Consider the following 20141-nt stretch of genomic DNA (forward strand, 5'->3'; position numbering starts at 1 on the left):
GGCAGGCGGACTCTCAACCACTGTGCCACCAGGGAAGCCCTGAAAGTCCATCTTTTGAAATCATATTCCACCACACGAGCAAGCTATGGTTACTGAACTCAACCATCTCTCAAGTTAAAACCACGTTAGTTGCCAAATAACACGCTAAAAAACACTTATAAATCACTGAAGCCACTACAGCCTATGGGCCAAATACAGCCAGTCACCTGTTTTGGTATGGCCTATGAGCAAAGAATGATTTTTATATTTTTAAATGATTGAAAACAATCGAAAGAATAATATTTTGTGATATGTAAAAATCATATGAAATTCAAATGTCAGTGTCCATAAACAGTTTTATCGGAGTGTAGTTACATATTGTCTGTGGCTGTTCTCATGCTACAATGACAGAGCTAAGTGGTTGTGACAGAGGCTGCATGGTCTGCAAAGCAGAAAATATTTGCTACCTGACCCTTTAAGAAAAAGTCTGCTGACTCTTACTCTACACCATTTCTTAGGGACCATCTTGAGGAGATATATATATGGAAAGGCATATATATACACATATACATGGAAAGGCAATATAGATTGTGGATAATATGGCTTTAGTAGCTTCCAGATGACACGTTAAAATAACCACTCAACGTGAGGGTGTGGAGAAAAGGGAACACCTTGTGCACTGTTGGTGGGGATGTAAATTGGTGCAGTCACTGTGGAGAACAGTATGGAGGCTCCTCAAAAAACTAAAAATAGAACTACCATATCATCCAGCAATTTCACTTTTGGATATATATGCAAAGGAAATGAAATCACTGTCCCAAAAAGAGATCTGCATCCCCATTTCAATGCAGTATTATTTGCAATAGCTAAAAGAGAGAAACAATCTAAGTGTCTACTGACAGATGAATGGATAAATAAAAACATATATATATATGTGTGTGTGTGTATATATACATATATCTATATTTATATAAGATACATACACATAATGAAATATTATTCAGCCATAGAAAAGAAGGAAATCCTGACATCTGCGATGGCATGGATGGACCTTGAGGATATTATGCTAAGTAAAATAAGTCAGACAGAGAAAGACAAATACTGCATGATCTCACTTATATGTAGATTATGTAGAATCTACAAAAACCAAATTCATAGAAACAGAGATCAGACTGGTGACTGCCAGAGGTGTGCGGAGCAGGGGAGAATTGGGTGAAGGTGACCAAAAGGTACTAACTTCCAGCAATAAGATAAATAAGTTCTGGGAACATAACATACAACATGATGACTAGAGTTAGTGAAAATGTATACTTGTAAGTTTCTGAGAGAGTAAATCTTAAAAGTTCTCATCACAAGAAAAAAAACTATAACTATGTGAGAATGATGAATGTTAACTAATCTTATTGTGATGATCATTTTTCAATACATGCATATATCAAATCATTATGTTGCATACCTTAAACTTATACAATGTTATATGTCAATTATTTCTCAAAAAGCTGGAAAAAATAAAATAACCACTGAAGTAAGAACCTGTTAATACTTACATATTAATCAACTTCGTTAAAAAGGTATAACAACATGTCCCTGGACTTGAAATCAGACAAATTAAGTGTCATCTGTTTTGTCATGAGGACAATATTATAAACCCTGAACACATTTGGGGAAGATCAGACTAAAACAGTGGTTCCCTCAAGCACCTGTCATTTTCCATGAAGTTCCTCTGATGAGGTGTGGGCACGAGGCCTATGCAGGAGCAGAGAGAATCCTCTTCAGAACCAAAGCCGGTGTAACGTGGAAATTTCCTTTCTATATTTGGAGGAGGTGGGGCCTTGCATGAAATCGAGGTAAAGTTCTCTATAACAAAACAAAGGCAGATGAAACATCAATATTTTTTTTTGCCCTGATTATGGCTGTTTTGAAAGGTTTGTTATGTTTTCAAGATGAACATGGAGATCTTTGTAGACTATTTTAAACTCTTTCAAACAAAACACAGCAAAATCCTGGGAGGGTAGGTTTCAATCGTGTTTACAAAAACCACAAAACTCACTCAATAGTTGCCATTGGTTCAAAAGAAAGAAAAAAAAAAGAGAGAGACTGTGTCGAATAAGTAAACATTTATCTTTTGTCATCGCATCCCCATTTCAGAATATTTTTTGTTCTTCCCTGATTTTTCCAATGATAGGAAAATTCAAACTTGGAACTTTATGCCACCCATGCCATATTTTAACCTGTAATGTAGCCCTGTCCTATCTTTAGTCAACAGTCACTAATCAAATTCCTTTCCAAACAGGACTGACTCCTAAGTGTTTTGCTTTACCTTCCCCATCTGATGTCTCCTCCTCATGTGCCCACTTTTTAAACCCTCTCCCTCTCTTCCAACTCAGCTCCAGGCCATGACACTTCACTGTCTAGATCAAAAACAAAAACAAAACTTCTTCTCACCAACCACCACTCCAGGGTGCTTCTGTTATTGCCCAAGTAAAGACTGCAATCGTACTGAAATGTGATGAAGCATAAATAAATAAATAAATAAATAAATAAGGAATAAAACCAAAACCAAACAAACGAACAAAACCTTTAAAACAGCCACTACCTACTCTCAAAGGGAGTGTTAAGTGGTAAATACTTGTTGACTTTCTTTATTCATTTGTTATCTGTGAAGAAGGAGAGACATATTTATAATAGCCTAGGAGCTGTTGGTACTCACTTGTGAGGCTGTACAATCTCTGAGAAGCAAGTGTGTTCTCCAAAGCAAATAATACATTGACTCAACAGATCCCAGTCACCTGTGTTTGTCACACCACAAATGGAAAAGAAGATGTCAGGGTCTTTCTTAAAACAAAACAAAACAAAGCAACAAAACAAAACAACCCATGGAATCTAATTTCTACCTCTTCCCCAAGGTTGACTATCCCATAGGCGTTTCCATTAGTGCGGGAAAGGAGGTTCACATAAGCAAAGATTTCCTTTTCCATTGCCAAAGTTCTAATAGAAGGAAGAGTACAGATTTAGTGCATACCTCTCGCATCAATTTGTCATCCAAGGCAACCTAACTCTTAAAATTGAGGGAGTTTTTTTTTTGTACTGATTGATCAAAAGGCTAAGGGTTTGAGGCTGTTTCTAACTCTGATTTGAAAACATTTTCAACTTTCACATTTACTTAGACTTCCTAACAGCCTTTGTGTGAAATCTCTTCAAGCAGAATCCCCAAAAGAGTATTGTTCCATCCTAACAGAAACTGCTTACAGAAGACATATTGGCAAAGAGAATGCCATCAAATATTTCTCACTGACTCAGTGAAAGGGGGCAGCCAGACTGCTGGTACGGAAGTGACTGGTGAGCCTCTCCTATTGCTATTTTTGTGGCAATTAAAGAGAAGCTTTGGTAATAAAGAGAAAGTTCAAATCTTGGAATTAGGCAGAATTACAGTAGACCCTTTCATTGCTAATTGTTACATGAAACACACCACTAACTGGTACCTTCATTTTAGGAAAAGGACCATAGGGATTGCAGGGAGAGCTCTACATGATTATTAGAAAATTGGGGCATGATTGGTTTCTTCTAACAGGGGACATACGCATACAACTCTATATACTAATCTACGCAGCCTAACCAAAAGAGGAACACATATTGAATCTCATAGTAATTAAGAATGCATTCTACACCTCCCCCCAATATTACAGGTTTTATAACACAGTGTTGTTTTCTCAACTACATAATTTTTGCCACAGATTTAAGTAACAAAAGAATCAATTTAGAGCTTTCCTCTGCACCCACAGTGCCATCTAGTGTATAAATGCCGAGAACTGTTCCACTCCACCATGTCTGACTTTTTTAACAATCCAGTCTTTTTGGATACCCTGACTGAAGATCTCATTTTTCTGGGTAATTGCGTATATTCACAAAGGTTTGAACTCGTACCTGAATAACTTTCTGTCTTTGGTTTTCCATCACCCCAGCATCCTGCGTGTTTCAGGTGTTAAAAAAATATTATACCTTTTTTTTTTTTTTTTACAAAGCATCTTCCCAAATATCTCCTTAAACTGACACTCTGATGGATCCTGAGACACATCTGTCTTTCAAATAGTCTGATTCCTCTAATTCCAAAAGACTTGTAAAAACATATATATTGAATGTCCATCCACACTGACCAGATTGCAACAAATTTACTGAGAGGTGATAGATTTTTTAAAAGGATATGTCTTAATGCTCCTTCACAGTGATTTACAATTCATCATCTCATTTGGAAACGATTCTGGAAAGAGCCTTCATCGAAGTTCATCTCTGATGTACTAGTAACCCAGATATGGACCCAGGTTTAAAGCTTATATAATTTTGGAGAAGCTCTTAAAGACTAAAAATGTCAAATAATTAAGACAAAATTAGGCCCAGGGCCTTGGAGTGGGGCCCCTGCAAAGAAAGAACCCTAAAGCTTAAGCTTCATTAACTTCAAGGTAAATCCACCTCTGCTTGTACCCAATACCCAGGTCAAATGATTTTGGTGGGATGTTCATTTTTGGGTCAAATAATTAGTGAATCACGTAATTTTCTAGCTCTAGCTAGAAAACCCTTAGAAATCATCTAATCCTCAACCCTCTTCACTTCATAGGAGAGGTTAAAAAAAAAAAAGGTTTAATTGTTAGCTCTATCAAAGCCATGTGGAGAGACTAGAAGCAAATTCTACCTCTGTCACTGCACCTTGGGATGGCTAATTTGCTCAAATGATCATTAGACTCTCATCTTGGATGCCCTGCTGCTTCTAACACCAAGAGTTCAGAGGCGGCCATAAACAACTCCACAAAATTAAAGGTGCTTTAAGTTTTTTGCTTATCCTTAATGTCGGTATAGCCTAATAAGTATTCGAGAACAGTGTGAATGAATGGTCTTATTACTACTTTGGCTGTCCCAACCACTAAGAATCGATAATAAGAAACTCCTCTTATAGACAAAGAAATAATAACCCAAGGCAGGAATTCTAGGTAAGAACAGTTTACATTCAAATCCCTGTCTCTTCAGTGAAAGAAACACCTGCTAGAGCCCCTGGAGCCTTTTCCAACCTTCAGGCTACAGGAAAGTCCGACAGGCCTCCATCTGCCAGTCCGTGTTCATGCACATGAAATAATGAGGGAGTGACAAGCTCCCGCCCGGCAGACAAGCCAGGGCCAGCGGGATGGCCAAGCTGCCTAGTGGGGGATTCACACTGGACTGTTTTGTGGAAGAAGTTGCCTTCTCCTTAGAATCCTTAAATACACAAAACAATCTCATCTTTTTAGGAGTCAGATTGGGTTTTATGCAGGGGTTACATATATCTCTTGGAATTCTATCAAGCCCTCTGCTTCCACATAATAGAAAGCTTACTCATGCACAATTCTTGGGACTGTGGCCAACTCCATCTCTTAGTCTGTCTGCCATTTTTTCTCCCCCAAAATATGTTGGGGCGGCATTAGGTAAGAGAAGGTACTGGAGCACCCAGGCTGTATACTGCATTAGAAATTTCCCCCTGGCTTCCTCTTAGGGAGGTCCCTAGCTGTGTCGTTGGCAGTTGTCAGCTCCTTCCTGTGGAGACCACAATTACTGACAAGGAAGGAAATATGACCACAGTTATTGCCAGGACTTTGTCCTGGTTTGGGCTTCAAGGATACCAAAATATAATGTATAAAACTTGGTCAGTCTCATGAATTTTTACAACCAGATGAGTTATAAAAAAATTAAAATGTCAGAAGTAACTGTATCTAAGTAACATTAAGTCTATTAATTTAATGTTACCAAAAGTCAGGAAAAGCAAATGTAAAAATTATCAGAGAATATTGATTCACTCCCCTCCACCCTGAATCATGGATATAATTTCCAGTCATTAGTTACATTAAGTACACTGCTGTTACTCAAGAAATGTTGTGTAATAATAGTGTCTGTTAAATGGGGTATTTTAACATATGTTATGAGAAATATAAAAAGTCAGCGTGACTATAAAATGCATCATAATTTTGCATTTGCATAATTTTCTGTTTAAGTGCATAATGCTCACGTTATATTAGCCTTAAAGGCACAAATGACTTTTTTTTAACGTAATACAGTAAGTCTATAGAGTGAGCAAAAGAAGTGAGCAGAAAGAAATTAAGCACTAGGGCTCAACTGAAATGGAGCATAGGGCATTTGAAGCTGATACATTTGCCGAGGATGGCTAGATTTGGAGCGCACCGGTGGATTTACTCTGCCTCTGAAAGTTCCCTGCAAACCCGTTAAAAGCCTAACAGTGTACCGGGTCTCTCCAGCATTACGTTCATTTTCCCAAATGAGACCTTTATATTCTCAAAATCAAGCTGACAGACAAACATCAACCGAATGTTGGACTTGCTATTTAAGGGATCATATGACGTTTTGAACCTTTACCACGTCCTTTAAATTAAGGCAATCTTTCAGTAGGACACAGGTAAATGTCTTCAGTGACTCATTTCATATATATATCATTTAAAAAATTTTTCCAAGTCTACACTGAAGACTTGCTGATTCTGAACAGGCACTTACACTTATTAAAAAGCAAACTATCCTTCCCAAATATCTAAGGGTCACTAGCAGCTTCTCTACAGCAGCCACTACCTGCACATTCCTGGCTGCTTCTTGTCCTCAGTCCCTAAAACAAATATGCTCAACTGTGTCCACTAAATAGGACTAATTTTAGAAAATAATATAAGAAGAGGCCACCAATTTGGCTCCATTTTGACTAATCTGGCACGCAGATGCTGTGGAACAAGTTCCCTTAATGCACAGAGGAAGGAAATTGAAATTCTTTTTTATTCCAGCCCCTTTGTATGCTGTGTGCCTTCTCCCATAATATACAGATTCCCAGGAGGCCAGGAATACAACACAGTGGGGACACCAAGACACGTAAGGTGGGCCTCGTCTCATTCTAAAGACAAAGCACCTTGTCTTTTAGGAAGCTGTGGTTGCTTCTGGCTTCCAACTCATCGCTCAGGAAGTGAGCTCACATGAATACTCCAAGGTTCAGAGAGGGGTAAACATCCCCCATCAGAGCTCCAAACCCCAGTCTGGGAGGTTGGCAACTTCCACCACCCCACTTCGCCAAGCACCAGTAGGTACCTGGAGCCTGGGGTAGAGGGCCCAGGTGGGGGCACAGCTGGCCGGCAGGTTTAACAAATGGAGGGGCTTGTTTTTCAGGTTTCGCCTCAGATCCTCCACCTGCTTCTGTGACTCTTTTTTTTTTTAATTTAATTTTATTTTTTGCAATTGTTTATTTTTTTTTAATTAAAAAAAATTTTTTTTTGCTTTATAACAAATTTAATCAGTTATACATGTACATATGTTCCCATATCCCCTCCCTTTTGCGTCTCCCTCCCACCCTCCCTATCCCACCCCTCCAGGTGGTCACAAAGCACCGAGCTGATCTCCCTGTGCTATGCGGCTGCTTCCCGCTAGCTATCTACCTTACGTTTGGTAGTGTATATATGTCCATGCCGCTCTTTCACTTTGTCACAGCTTACCCTTCCCCCTCCCCATATCCTCAAGTCCATTCTCTAGTAGGTCTGTGTCTTTATTCCTGTCTTACCCCTATGTTCTTCATGACATTTTTTTTTCTTAAATTCCATATATATGTGTTAGCATACAGTATTTAACACCGTTTAACATGCGGTAGGTCTCTGCTCCCCTTCAGGCCTAGAAACTCCTTACACAACTCTGCAGCTCCTCTGTCTACTGCAATGACCTGCATGTGGTAGGTGCTTAATAAATCACTGGTTTTCATTCTGAACTGTGCTAACCTGATCTGAATGGAATGGATATCTAAGAAGAGAGAAGCTGGAAGCCTGGCTGAGCCTCACCAGGAAAGGTAGAGCAAACTGGCACAATTCCCCAGAGAGCTCAAATAAGTATATCCTCTGTGGTAAGCAAGAATTCAGTGAAAAGAAGAGTGTTCGGATTTCCATTTCAATTGCTTAACCAGAGCATTTCCCCCATACTCTAGTGAGGCAGGGGGCTATATGGGCAAATGGAAGCCTTTGGCATCAGGCACACAAGTTCAAGTCTTGGCTCACCCTTTACTTGCTGCATGACCTTCGACAAGTAAGCCCCTTGTACGCCATAGTTTCTTCACCTCTAAAATGGGGATAATGAGCCTACCCTTCTAGAATTGTTGTTAGGAATAAATAAGACAACAGATGCCCAGCAGTTAGCAAATGCTCAATAAACGATAGCTATTATGAGCTTAGAATGTGAAACTCAAAAGTCAGATCAAACCTAACTAGGGAACAAAGACTCTAAGTTTTAAATATTATTTTCTAACTGACAGATATATCACTTACCAATTCCATATTTAGCCTTACAATAAGTCTTCATGAATTCATCACAGTCACAAAGGAGCACTTTCCTTCCCCACACATTGATGGTGGTTCCTATGGACAGGTCACTATCTTTGTAAAACTTTTGGTCTACTTTTCCTAGCTAATAAAAACAAAGGAACGTGACATTGACACCACAGACCCACCAAAGACACTGGCACCCACCCCCAAAGGGAAAAAGAAATTTTAAAAAATCAATTATATCATTCATAACCAAAATGTTTAAATCAAATCAAAAGACAACCGCTCAATATTAACATTTTAAAACATTCTTTTAGCAATGTAGTGCTGCCAAATGGCAGTGCAATGCATATATTTATACATGCACTTAAGCATGTTTATTATTGATAAACAGCAGTGCAACACCTACATTTATATACTCATCGATTTCATTCACAGTCAATCTCCCAGAAGCAGAACACGTAACTCACCCCACATTCCAGGTTCCAGGGAAGTCACACTGGAAACAGTAATAAAACGTAACTTATCTTGTATTTATCCAACAGGCAGCCATACACTCGGTTCTCTGACAAGCCACCATCTACATTGAGAACTGTCTGGTCTGTTATCTGGCCTGGTTGATAGACTCCAGGGGGGCCATACTGGAAGATAAAAATCAAATCAAGATATAGTGGATGGCCTCGAAACACAAACATGCTCCTGTTGAGGGACTCAAGTGGGAAGAGGCACCGTATGGTTCTCCTCTGCCATCCCGAGGAAGACAGGACACAGACTCCAGCCACCTTTCCCCATGCTTCCCCACCCGCTGCAGCCTGGTCTACACTCCCCCCCTCCTTCAAGGCCCTGATAAAGTCCCATCTTTCCCCCTGACCTCTCCCATCCTACTGGCCTGTCCCCAATTCAAACTTCCGTAGCACCTACCTCAGGGTTAAACCACTTTTTGTTGCTCTCTAATCGTTTCATTGGCAGTCATCTTTAAACTCCAAAACGCCCTGATGGAGAAACCCTGCCTTGCCTTCTTTACTTGCTTAGCACCCTGCCTGATCCTGAGCAAGGATGCACTCGTTGGCAATGGAGTGCAGTCAGCCTCTAATAGAAACTGTGGCCCAGAGCAAGCCAAGGAGGGCACTCCTCAGTTCCACCCGCACTGGAGGTGGTCCAGGCAGGAAATATCTGAACTAACTTATAGAAATTGATAGTGATCCGTTTATCCCATACACATGAGAAATCTGAATCATGCCAGATACGTGTGATAGAATATGTTTAAGTTGCAATGTGTGAACTTATGATGTGTGGGGTGTCAGTAAGCCACGTAACAAAGAAAAAACAGTACGTTTAGATGCAAACTCTCTCTTTGCTGTTTCCTAGCTACAGGACATGGGGCCAGGCATTTATCTTCTCAGAACTTCAGTTGTGTCATCTAACCGCAACAACAGTACTTACTCCTTGCTTTCTCAAAGGATGCTGTGAGTGTCAAGGGAACACCCACTGCTACTGTATCTCTCCCGAGAATGGAAGCTCCACAAAGCAGGATTTTATCCATTTTCTTTCTCACTGTAACCCCAGAGCTGGCACACAGCTGACACTTACTAAGTATTTGTTGAATGAACGAATAAATGAAGCAACTGATGTCAAGGAACACTGCAAATGTCAGGTATGTCATTATTATTTTATATTTAGCCTATTTTTCAAAGCCATTCTAAAAACAGGCTTCCCTGGCACCTCCTGGCCACCTGCTGTGCATACGCACAGAGTTCGCTCTGGGACAAATCCTGCCCCCGCCCCAAGAAGCAACACAGCAGGACTTCTGGCAGGAGACTCAGAGAATCTGGAAGAGTCTCCCGTGATAAGCAAATAACCAGTGGTTGTTTGCATCAGAAATGAGCATTACAGTAATCTTTTCAGTAGCACTAAGAATTAAGTTTCAAAATACTTTATCCAAATAAGAAATAAAATATAACATAGAGCTGTGAATAAGCCTTGATACTTTCACGTGTCCTTATAGGTGTTTATCGGTCCTTAGATAGTGTTTTTTACTATATTATCTCATTCAGTCTTTACAGTTATCTCAGGAGGGAAGCCTAGTTAACTGCACTTTAGAGATAGGGAAATACACTCAGAGGTTAATGACTTGCCCAAGGTCACATAGCTGTTAAGTGGCAGACTCACAATTCTAACCCAGGTCTTCTGTCTCTGCCATTTCTGCTGCACCCAGGTTACATTAGCTCTCAAATGGCCATAAACGTGTAGAAATCACTTGGATAACTCTTTTTTAATAGTAAAAATGCAAAAGCTATCATTGTTGCTAGCCAGTGGCTAGTTGCTGACTGGTGGCTACTCTCAGAAGAGTCACTCCTGTGTGTGTGTGTGTGTGTGTGTGTGTGTGCTTGTGTGTGTGTGTGTATTCACAACCCAGACCAATACAATGGGATCTCCTCAGTAGGCTACAGAGGCCAGAGGCCAGTGCCCTGCCCAAGGCCACGAGCAATCCTTTTACTAGAGAGTCATTTACCTTCATAAGACTCATAGTGAACTCAATGATGAATAGGTAGTTCTCTTGCATTTGACATTTTTCCTTTGCTTGCCTCAAGCCCTGAATATTCCAACTCCAATTTGTCATATCCTCTGTATTACTTTCATAGATGTACGTTAACAGAGGGCACAAAGTGAAAGTTTTCTAAACACTTGCACTAATACATGGTGACTTGTCATCACACAGTCATAACACATGACATTCTAGACAGTGAGTGACTAGAGTCTTCAGCCCACAAGCAAACTCGGAAAGCAGTCCATTGCTCACCTTAGGTAGCTTTCTCCTCTGGAGGAACAATGACGTAGCATCTCTTCCTGAGTTGTGTGGCAATACTCCTTTGATTTCAATGGTATCATCAGACAGAAAGTAATGCAGGATGAGTTCTCTATGGTCCCCAAACACTGAGCGTGAGTTGTCCCACAGGCAGAAGAAACGCAAAACCTTCCTATCATACTCAAGGAACTGTTTCAGAGTGTCGAAGGACTCATAGGGACGTAAGGGCTCCATGCAGTCTAGCTTCTGCCAATGGAGAAAAGGTTAATGAGAGTGGAAGTTTTTCCATAGTTGCTTCTGGGACGCAAGCAATCAAAGAATATAAAGGTATCTTTTCTATAGACTATTCAGTGACATTTTTAAAAATTTCAACTAACAACATACATGATATGCATATATAACCAGTTTCAACCTTAGAAATACAGACAATCAAGTATCAGGAAGCCTTTCGTTGTTATTTTAACACAATAAAATATACTTCTATAATGTTTTTGAAAACTGACTTTTCTCAAAGACTTAAAATTCTTGTTTAAGAACAGACAAAACTAATATATGGTGACAGAAATTAGAACAGTTATTGCCTCTGGGGAGAGGACTGACTGGAAAGGGGAACAAGGGGTGATGGAAATATTCTCTATCGTGATTTTTGTGTTGGTTACTAAATTGTATACATTTTAAAAAACTTGTCAACGGGTATGCTTAAGATTTGTACATCCAAGTCTATGTTAATTATATTTCAACCAAAAAATTCTTTTCACTGAAAATTCATATCTGTATATGCTTCTTACTCATCCAAAGATTTTTGTGAAGGTAAAAGAGAAGAAATATATTCACAGTTTTATTTTGCTCAAAAGCTTTAGACAGTGAAGATCTGAAAGGCCATGGAAACAAGAGCAGAGCAAATGGAGAACTTCCCAATCTGTACAGAACTACTGTGCGGGCTCTGGCCCCCAAATCAGGAAGCAGTAGCTCGGCAGTCTTCTCAGCCCAACTCCTCTCTTTGCACAGTCTCAGCCCTGTCTTGGAGCAAACCGCCCCCATTCTATCTAATGTAGCCTAATAGGATGGTTATATAAGGAAGTGCTCACTAGCAAGGGAGATGTAGTCCCACATCGGGTTATGTAATCCTACTTGTAAGTTCGCAAAATTTTGTATCTGTCCAGGGCAGTCTAGGTGCAGACTTATCCCAAGACAGTGGGGGAGACATGATGGCCTTTCCAGAGGCTCTTCAGTCTTATCCTTGATATTTAAATGAAATCACGAGATCTCTACTTTCAACGATTGAAAAATCTTTCTTTGGCATTATAAGGTCTCTAAGAAATGCATTATTGATTATATACCATCGAGGCTCTTTTCAGTTCAAGTTAAATTGTTTAATTTTAACTTTACATTTCAAGGCAGCAAACACTGGAGAAGTAAGTGCATTAAAGTCAATATAAAAGCCTCTTACTAAACTCCTAATTTTCCACAGATTTCTATATTTATTGAAGAGCTTTCTCCCTGAGGGAATAAATGCTAAAACGATTCTCCCAATCTGAAAGGAAATTATTTAAAACATTTCTTGGCTGTTCTTGGTATTTATTCTTGATTCCTGGAACAAAAGATTTTTTCCTTATAAACTTATGAAATAACACAGTGTTCTAAGTATTTCATATAATGTATCATCATTCACAATCACTATCATATAATACCAGCTGTTAGTGAATGAATATAGCCAGATGCAAAGGGTGGTAAATCATATAGATCCATTTCTTTTAGGTTCTCTCTGCTGTCTAAAGACTTTTGTATTTATCTAGACTCCTTCTTCTAGGGCATTTGGAAAAAGTAGAAATGAACCCAAACCATAAATCTCCTTGCATGCCAATACACACAAGTATAATGCCACAGGGATTTCACCTTAGATATTCCAGGATCAACAATATATATTTCTTAGGAGGGTTGTATGCCTACAGCATTAGAGGGTAATTCTGCTGGGGCTAGGAGGCAGGAATTGATGAATGATCCTACATGCAGCTTTTAACAAGAGATCAAAGCAGAATCAAAGGAGATTTTTATTCTAAATTTTATGTTATCTTTCTGCAAAGAAGTTAATTACAAGTTTTAGAAACAACAAAAATGAGACTAATCTATAGGGATAGAAATGAGAACTGTGCTTATCCCTGGGTGGGGAGAAGGACAGATTGGAAAAAGGCATGCGGGAACTTTCTGGGGGGATGGAAATCTATGCCATGATTTTGGATGTGGGTTACATGGGTGTATGCATTTTTTAAGACCCATCGAACTGTATACTTAATTTCTGTGTATTTTACTGTGTATAATCATACTTCAATAAAAAGAGAAACAAATGACAATAATGAAAATCAGGATAAGAAGCAAGAGATTTGAGTTCAAGGCCCAGCAAGAAGATTGGTGAGGTATGTGACCTTCCACATGACACTTGCCCTTTTGGGTATTCAGATTTTTCTGTAAAACATAAAATTTGGGCCAAGGGATCATTAAAAAAAACTTTGGAAAGACTACAGTAATACTACTAACACTGATTCTTTCCTCCCTACACTAGCTGGGGTCAGCCTTCGAAAACAAGCATCCTGTCATCATAGGAGTACGTCGAAATCATGGCCCTCCTCACTCCTGAACACCTCTGCATCTGATAACACCATAAAGGGAGCTGGGAGTCCCAAGGAAGAAGGAAAAAGGCGTACCCAAAGGGTTCAGTAAATCGGTAGCACAGGAGCAAAGATTTTCCCAGAGTTAGGCAACTAAAATGGGAAAAGAAAAGCCAGGTAAGTGTGGACCCAACTCTTTCACTGTCAGTGACCACAAAGCCAATCACGGGCTCTTAGAAACCATCCCATGCGGGCAGCTCCCTGAAGACTCCTACTGCCTGGAAGGGAGACTCTCCGTGGAGAGAAGTGGGGGCAGGGGCAGAAAGTGAGCACCTCCTGCACCGAAGCCAACACCCAGCCTTCCCTCCAGCCCAGAGGAAAACAGGACAACTCCAGTGACCATGGCCCCCAAAGTTCTTTCACATCTGCATCAGGAGTACCAATACCCTTTATTGACATTGAAGGGATTCTCATCTTGAAGATAAGAGTTCATGGATGAATCAACTTACCTCCCTCCGTGTCTTCAGGTAAGGGTCTTCTGGACACTGTCCCGGGGGGTTTACTCTGACTCCTATTTTCTTCAAAAAGTTTTTTGTGAATGTATCACAGTCATAAATCTTGAATGTCCGACCATAAAAGACAATGTCTATGTTGATATTAAAATGATGCACAGGATAAAACTGATCCTCATCAGGAGGCGGGAGAGAAATCCGATGACGCCGGATAAAAATTCCTATGGTGTGAAATAAAACACAATTGTTTCATCACGTGGCTCACCAGAAAGAGACCACAGTACATCTTTATAACAACCCTGAATGCTTTCCCACCACAGTGAAGCGGGCAAAGGGTTGGTTCTTGGAGAAGTAGCATCAGTATGTTCAAACTCTCAGGGTGCCAGAGGAAGCTGAGACTTCTGAGGCCCAGGGTAATTTGACCAGCCTTGCATGTTGTTACAGTTGCCTAAGTGGTACTAGGGTTTACTCTATTAAAGTAAACCATAAAGACTAGGGCAGGGGGGAAGGAGGAGGGGGTACGAACAGAGTGACCTAATGTGCCAGACACTACCATCATGTCTTTTCCCAAAACAAGCATGCTCACTTTCACCCACTAGCTCTCAATGTGAGCACAGTATGCAAGGAACTAAGACCCCAAAGCAGAGTACTCACAAAAATGCACACCCTTGGTTGAAAAAAGTAAGCTAATAAGCTTCACTATGGTAGATGCCAACACCATGATTTACAGCTTCTATAAGCATGAATGACTTTATGCTGCTTTGAAGCTTCTTGGAATCTTCTTCCCTCTACCAACCTCTTCTCCCTCCTTCTTCCTCTATAGACTCTGTCCACCACCACCCATCCACTCCCCCAAAGTGAGAGTTATCAGAGGCTTCATAGTTTTAACCAGTGCTCTGGGCTAAAGGTTCTGGATCCCATCCCCTCTTCTACTTCCAACCCTATGACGCCCATTCACTTCTCCTCTTGAGAATATGGACCCAGGGTCCCCAAGTACACCCAAATGGCAATTAGCCACTGGAGGTAAAAAGGTTCGCTAACTAGATGAATGTACCAACTACACCACACCATACCAGCCAACTTACCCAAACACTGCTGAAACCTGTTGTCAAGAAGTGTTTAGGGTTTGAGAGTTTATCCTACTTTCAAGCTAGCAAGTTAGCCTGCCACAATTTCATGGATGCTGGTAGAAGACATGAGATGCTTTGGCTAGAGACAAAGGGCAGTTTATTACTCACAGTAATAAGAGTAGCCAGAACATCAGCATTTTTGTACCAGTTTCCTGAGCCCCCAATTCCCACAGGGTGACACAACAAGGGCCAGGTAACTTCAGCACATGCAGTAGGTTACACATTATAGGACAGCAACCCTGAGATGAGAGAACCTGAATCTATTATAAGGGCAATAAGCATCCCTGCCTTTTGTCTCAGAGGGAGAAATTACCTTTATTAGACTGGACAGTAAACATGTCTGCCTTTTGTTCTAGAGGGAGACATCACCTCTATGTTCCAAGGCTGTGAGCAAACCTGCACTTTGCTCCAGAAGGAGAGACTATCTTTGTCTTCCAAAGCTGTGTGCTATATAAACATCCTTGAAAAGATAATCCAGAACAAAGAGCAGACAGTGTCTCTGCTTGCAAGATCCACAGAAATGCAAGATACCTGTGGAGAATTGTCTCTCAACCTCTGTAAACTGACTTAAGCCTGAGAATCTACTCCAGGAGCAAAGACAAAAGGAGAAAAGACAAGCAGAGCAAACTGAGGGTCTAATGGTTCAAGAAAAATTGGCTTGTGTGACCCGTGTATGGAGGCATTTTAGTATAAAGATGTCAAGCAATCTTCTCCACATTTTGTATAACACTGAGAATGGTGCCTTTTCCCAAAGTCTAGAAATACTTAGAAATTATTCATTCCTTATTCATTAAGGAACAGTTAATGAATATCTTTATGTGCCAGGAACTGTGTTGAGCTCTGTTCCATTATTCTACTAATCATCTTTTCACTCTGTTGAGGGGAAATTAACTAAAATCATTTTCATCTTCTTTTCTTTGTAGCAATTTTTAATTACTCGGTACATTAAAGTAAAATAATAAAACTATAAAATTAGAACTGGCCTAGAATATTTTAAAATGTACTACATAAAAGATGATATAATTTTATGGCAAAAAATTATACTTCAATTAGCCCTTAATTCATGCCACTGAAAACAGTATGCAAATTATTTAATCATTCAAGATTAGACATTTAGAACAAATTGCATACTAAACACCCATAAAAGCATGGGCATTTCAGGTATTTTCACGAACCATTATATATCTCTTTAAAAATACTTATATTGGGCTTCCCTGGTGGTGCAGTGGTTGGGGGTCCGCCTGCCGATGCAGGGGGCGCAGGTTCGTGCCCCGGTCCGGGAGGATCCCACGTGCCGCGGAGCGGCTGGGCCCGTGGGCCATGGCCGCTGGGCCTGCGCGTCCGGAGCCTGTGCTCCGCAACGGGAGAGGCCACAACAGTGAGAGGCCCGCGTACTGCAAAAAAAAAAAACAAAAAAAAACTTAATTGTGACAGTTTTTAAAATATATGAAATTTATTCAACAGCCAAGAGCTTCTTTAGGAATTCCATCTATCTTGCATTTGTACTCCACTATAAAAATTCAAATAAGCAAATTAGTGCTGATTTCTGTTCAGTAAGACTTCAAATAGAAATCCTATATTTTTCTAGGTGGGAAGAACTGGCCCACCTACTGAGCTTTTAAATAGTAATCATCACAATCATCATCATAGTCCTAGCATATGCTTTCATATATTTTTCTCATTTAATCTTCAATAATCCCACCAGGCAGATAATGCATGAAATACAAATATTCAGTTTATGGATGGGAAAACCAAAGCTCAGGATGGTTAAGTGACGTGCCCAAGGTCATGCACTCACAAATGGCAGAAAAAGATCTCGAACCTGGGTTTTTCAAGCTCTAAGTAAATACCATTACTTTCCACAGTTTGCACTGAACTGTATCTCACTGTATGACAGCCACAAATTACTTAAGTGAAGGAGGGGAGGGAGTGTCTTAGGCAAAACAGGATAGAAAGGGGGAGAAGAGCAGCCAGACACTGTGAAACAGAGATGATGGAGTTGCTCTTCCAAAAGAACAGCTTCTCTCTTCTCTAAGAGTAAATTTCTGGAGAGGGCCCACTTGCCAGCAGCAGCAATCCCCCGCCAGGGTCAACACCACTGTGTCACCTGTCCCTGCCCCCCCAGGAGCCTGCATATCTGCAACGTCCACACTCTTCCTTATCTTAGGTCCCACACTCCTCTCACTAGATGGTTCTCAGAAGAGGCCAGGGAAGTTCTCTGTGGTAACAGAAGACAGTCCTGACCATTCATGGATTGGAAAGAGAAGGCAGGTCTAACACTGAACAAGAAAATTTTAATAACGAGAAATCCAAAGTCACAACCCCATGTTAATCAGAAAAGTAACGTGGGCATTTGAAGTGTAGTTACACATAAGAGCTTTCAAAAATACATTTGTGGGACCTCTCAACTGTGCCCTTTGGGAATTAAAATTTCTATTTATTGGTATTTGTATGCTTATAGTTTTCCATGATAAATGGCAGAAACTCCACCAGCAGAAGTTTGTTCTGGAATATCAAAGAAATATGCAGGATGCCATGTCTTTGGCACACATTGAAGAGCACCCAAGACCATCAAGATATATAAATAAAAATAACATTACAAAATGGAAAAACAACAACAAAAGCACTATATCTGCCCTTGAAATGTTCAGATATTTATCTTCTTAATTGGTCCATAAAGACAATTTGGGCAGATGTCCAGGCATCAGGTGTCTGCTTTTAAGCTCTTCTTTATCTTCATATTTCTCATCTCTCTTTCTTTTTAAAGGCCCTGCTATCTGATTATACTCTGCAAGCTTTAACTTTCTAACACTCCCCTGTGGTTTAGATCAAAATGATGATATATCCATTTATGTTTAATGCGTTTTCATTTCATTCAGTTCGGAATTGCTTTAGATCTTTGCTCAAACCACTAAATTTAGTTTTTAGGAATTCACCTTCAAGAATTAAGACTCCAACCTCTTACTTCTATCTTAAGTATGTTTAGTTCATTTTAGTAACACTGCAGACCTAGGGTACATCCCAGTCTAGAGGCAGGTATTTCTTAGGTGAATGAATATACAAGTGGAATTGCCACTTGTCATCATGTGTATCCTAAAAATACTAAGACCATTCACTGTGATCAGCCATGACAGAGTATCTTTTCCTCTTATGCTCACTATAATTCCTTCACTAAAATTACTATTCCATTTCTATTTTTATAAAATGTCATCTTTGTGGAGTTTGATTTAATGAGAATAACTTTTTAAATATAGCTAACTTGACACTTGCCTTGCAGCAAAAGAATAAAAAATTTTGAATTCCATATCTCGGATCACAGTAAGAAACAATAATCCTATGCATCTCCCCCTACCCACTGAATGAGCCGCAAATGACAGCCTGTTGGGTGTTCTGTCCTCTTGCTCTTGCATTACCACCTTCTTGCCTAGTTTTCCTTACACACTCTATGATCTGCTCCCAGTACCTCCCAACTCCTCGCCTCACCACGTTCCTACCTCTTTACCTCGTGCTGTTCCTTTTGACTAATGTGCCTTCCTCTTCCAACTTTATCTGGAGAAACTTTTGAGGTACCACTCAAATGCCTTATTCTCTAATGGATACTGGTGTTTCCTCCTCTGATCCCTCAAAGTACCTTATAGCATTCATGATGACTACACTGTGTTATGGACATTGTCTGTCACATTCCTTTCCTTTTTTCCTCCCTCCCTCCCTCCCTTTTTCTTCCTTTCTTCATGAAATTTACTGAGCAGCCATCATGCACTAAGCACCTATCTTCACAGTGACTTACCTCCACTCCTATACTCCACTTTGCTCCATTCAGCAACAGTTCTCTCCACAAAGTCCACCCTCTGGGGTTGCCAGATTTACCGAACTGAAAAGCGAGATGCCTGGTTAAATCTGAATTCCAGATAAACAATGAATATTTTTTAGTATAAGTATGTCCCGTGTAATATTTGGGGCATAGTTATACTAAGAACTTCAAATTTAACCAGGTATCCTGTATTTTATCTGGCAACTCTACTACCATCCCACCATTCCACTTTATGGGATGCATACTTATTAGATATAGCATATGCCCAATATAAATAAATGACTTCTATTTTGTGATTATATATATATATAATATATATATTTATATATATATATATGAAATACTACCCCGTTGAGGGGCCAAAACAAGTCACTAGTGGAGATCAGTATTCTTAACCAAGGATGCACTGAAAATCAAGTAGAAGCCATTTCTTTTTCTTTCTTTCTTTCCTTTTTTTTTTTTTTTTTTTTTTGGCCGCACCTCGCAGCATGTGGGATCTTAGTTCCCTGACCAGGGATCAAACCCAGGCCCCCTGCATTGGGAGCATGAAGTCTTAACCACTGGAGTCTTAACCACTGGACTGCCAGGGAAGTCCCAGAAGCCATTTCTTGACCCCAGGCCTACAGAACCAGAAATTCTGCGGGTGGGCCAGGAGATTCTGATGATTGCTCTCCACTGAGAACAACTGGTACAGACCTTACCAGAAAATCATGGCATGTTTCTAACGGTTATCCTTTCTTTAGTATAGCTTAGTTGGGACTTGGCAGCATTTGACAAACAGTTGTTCTGTTTGGCAATCGGAGGTAAAACTACTGGGATTAACCTCGGACATTCCTGGCTTGGCATAACATCGTTTTAACTATATTCCAGCAGAACAGCAACAAATTCTATGAATATAACACATCTAACCCAAAAGAGAATGATGTCCTGGCAAGAAATGAAAGCAAGCCTCGACATGCATCAGTGACTTGACTTTTCACAC

At 40.1% G+C, this 20141-nt stretch overlaps 1 protein-coding gene across 1 annotated transcript in view; it reads right to left on the reverse strand.

The window, feature by feature from the left end:
* The window catches only part of EFHC2 (EF-hand domain containing 2), a gene marked incomplete at both ends in the record, with an annotated part of 179715 nt that overhangs the window by 94796 nt on the left and 64778 nt on the right, over window positions 1–20141 (reverse strand). Inside the window, 5 exon segments of the mRNA XM_079727614.1 lie at window positions 1680–1836; window positions 8298–8432; window positions 8818–8935; window positions 11095–11346; window positions 14216–14439. Of these exon segments, the coding sequence (XP_079583740.1) occupies window positions 1680–1836; window positions 8298–8432; window positions 8818–8935; window positions 11095–11346; window positions 14216–14439 (886 nt within the window).

Source organism: Hyperoodon ampullatus (assembly GCF_949752795.1).
Source record: "Hyperoodon ampullatus genome assembly, chromosome: X".
In the NCBI taxonomy this organism is placed as follows: Eukaryota; Metazoa; Chordata; class Mammalia; order Artiodactyla; family Ziphiidae; genus Hyperoodon; species Hyperoodon ampullatus.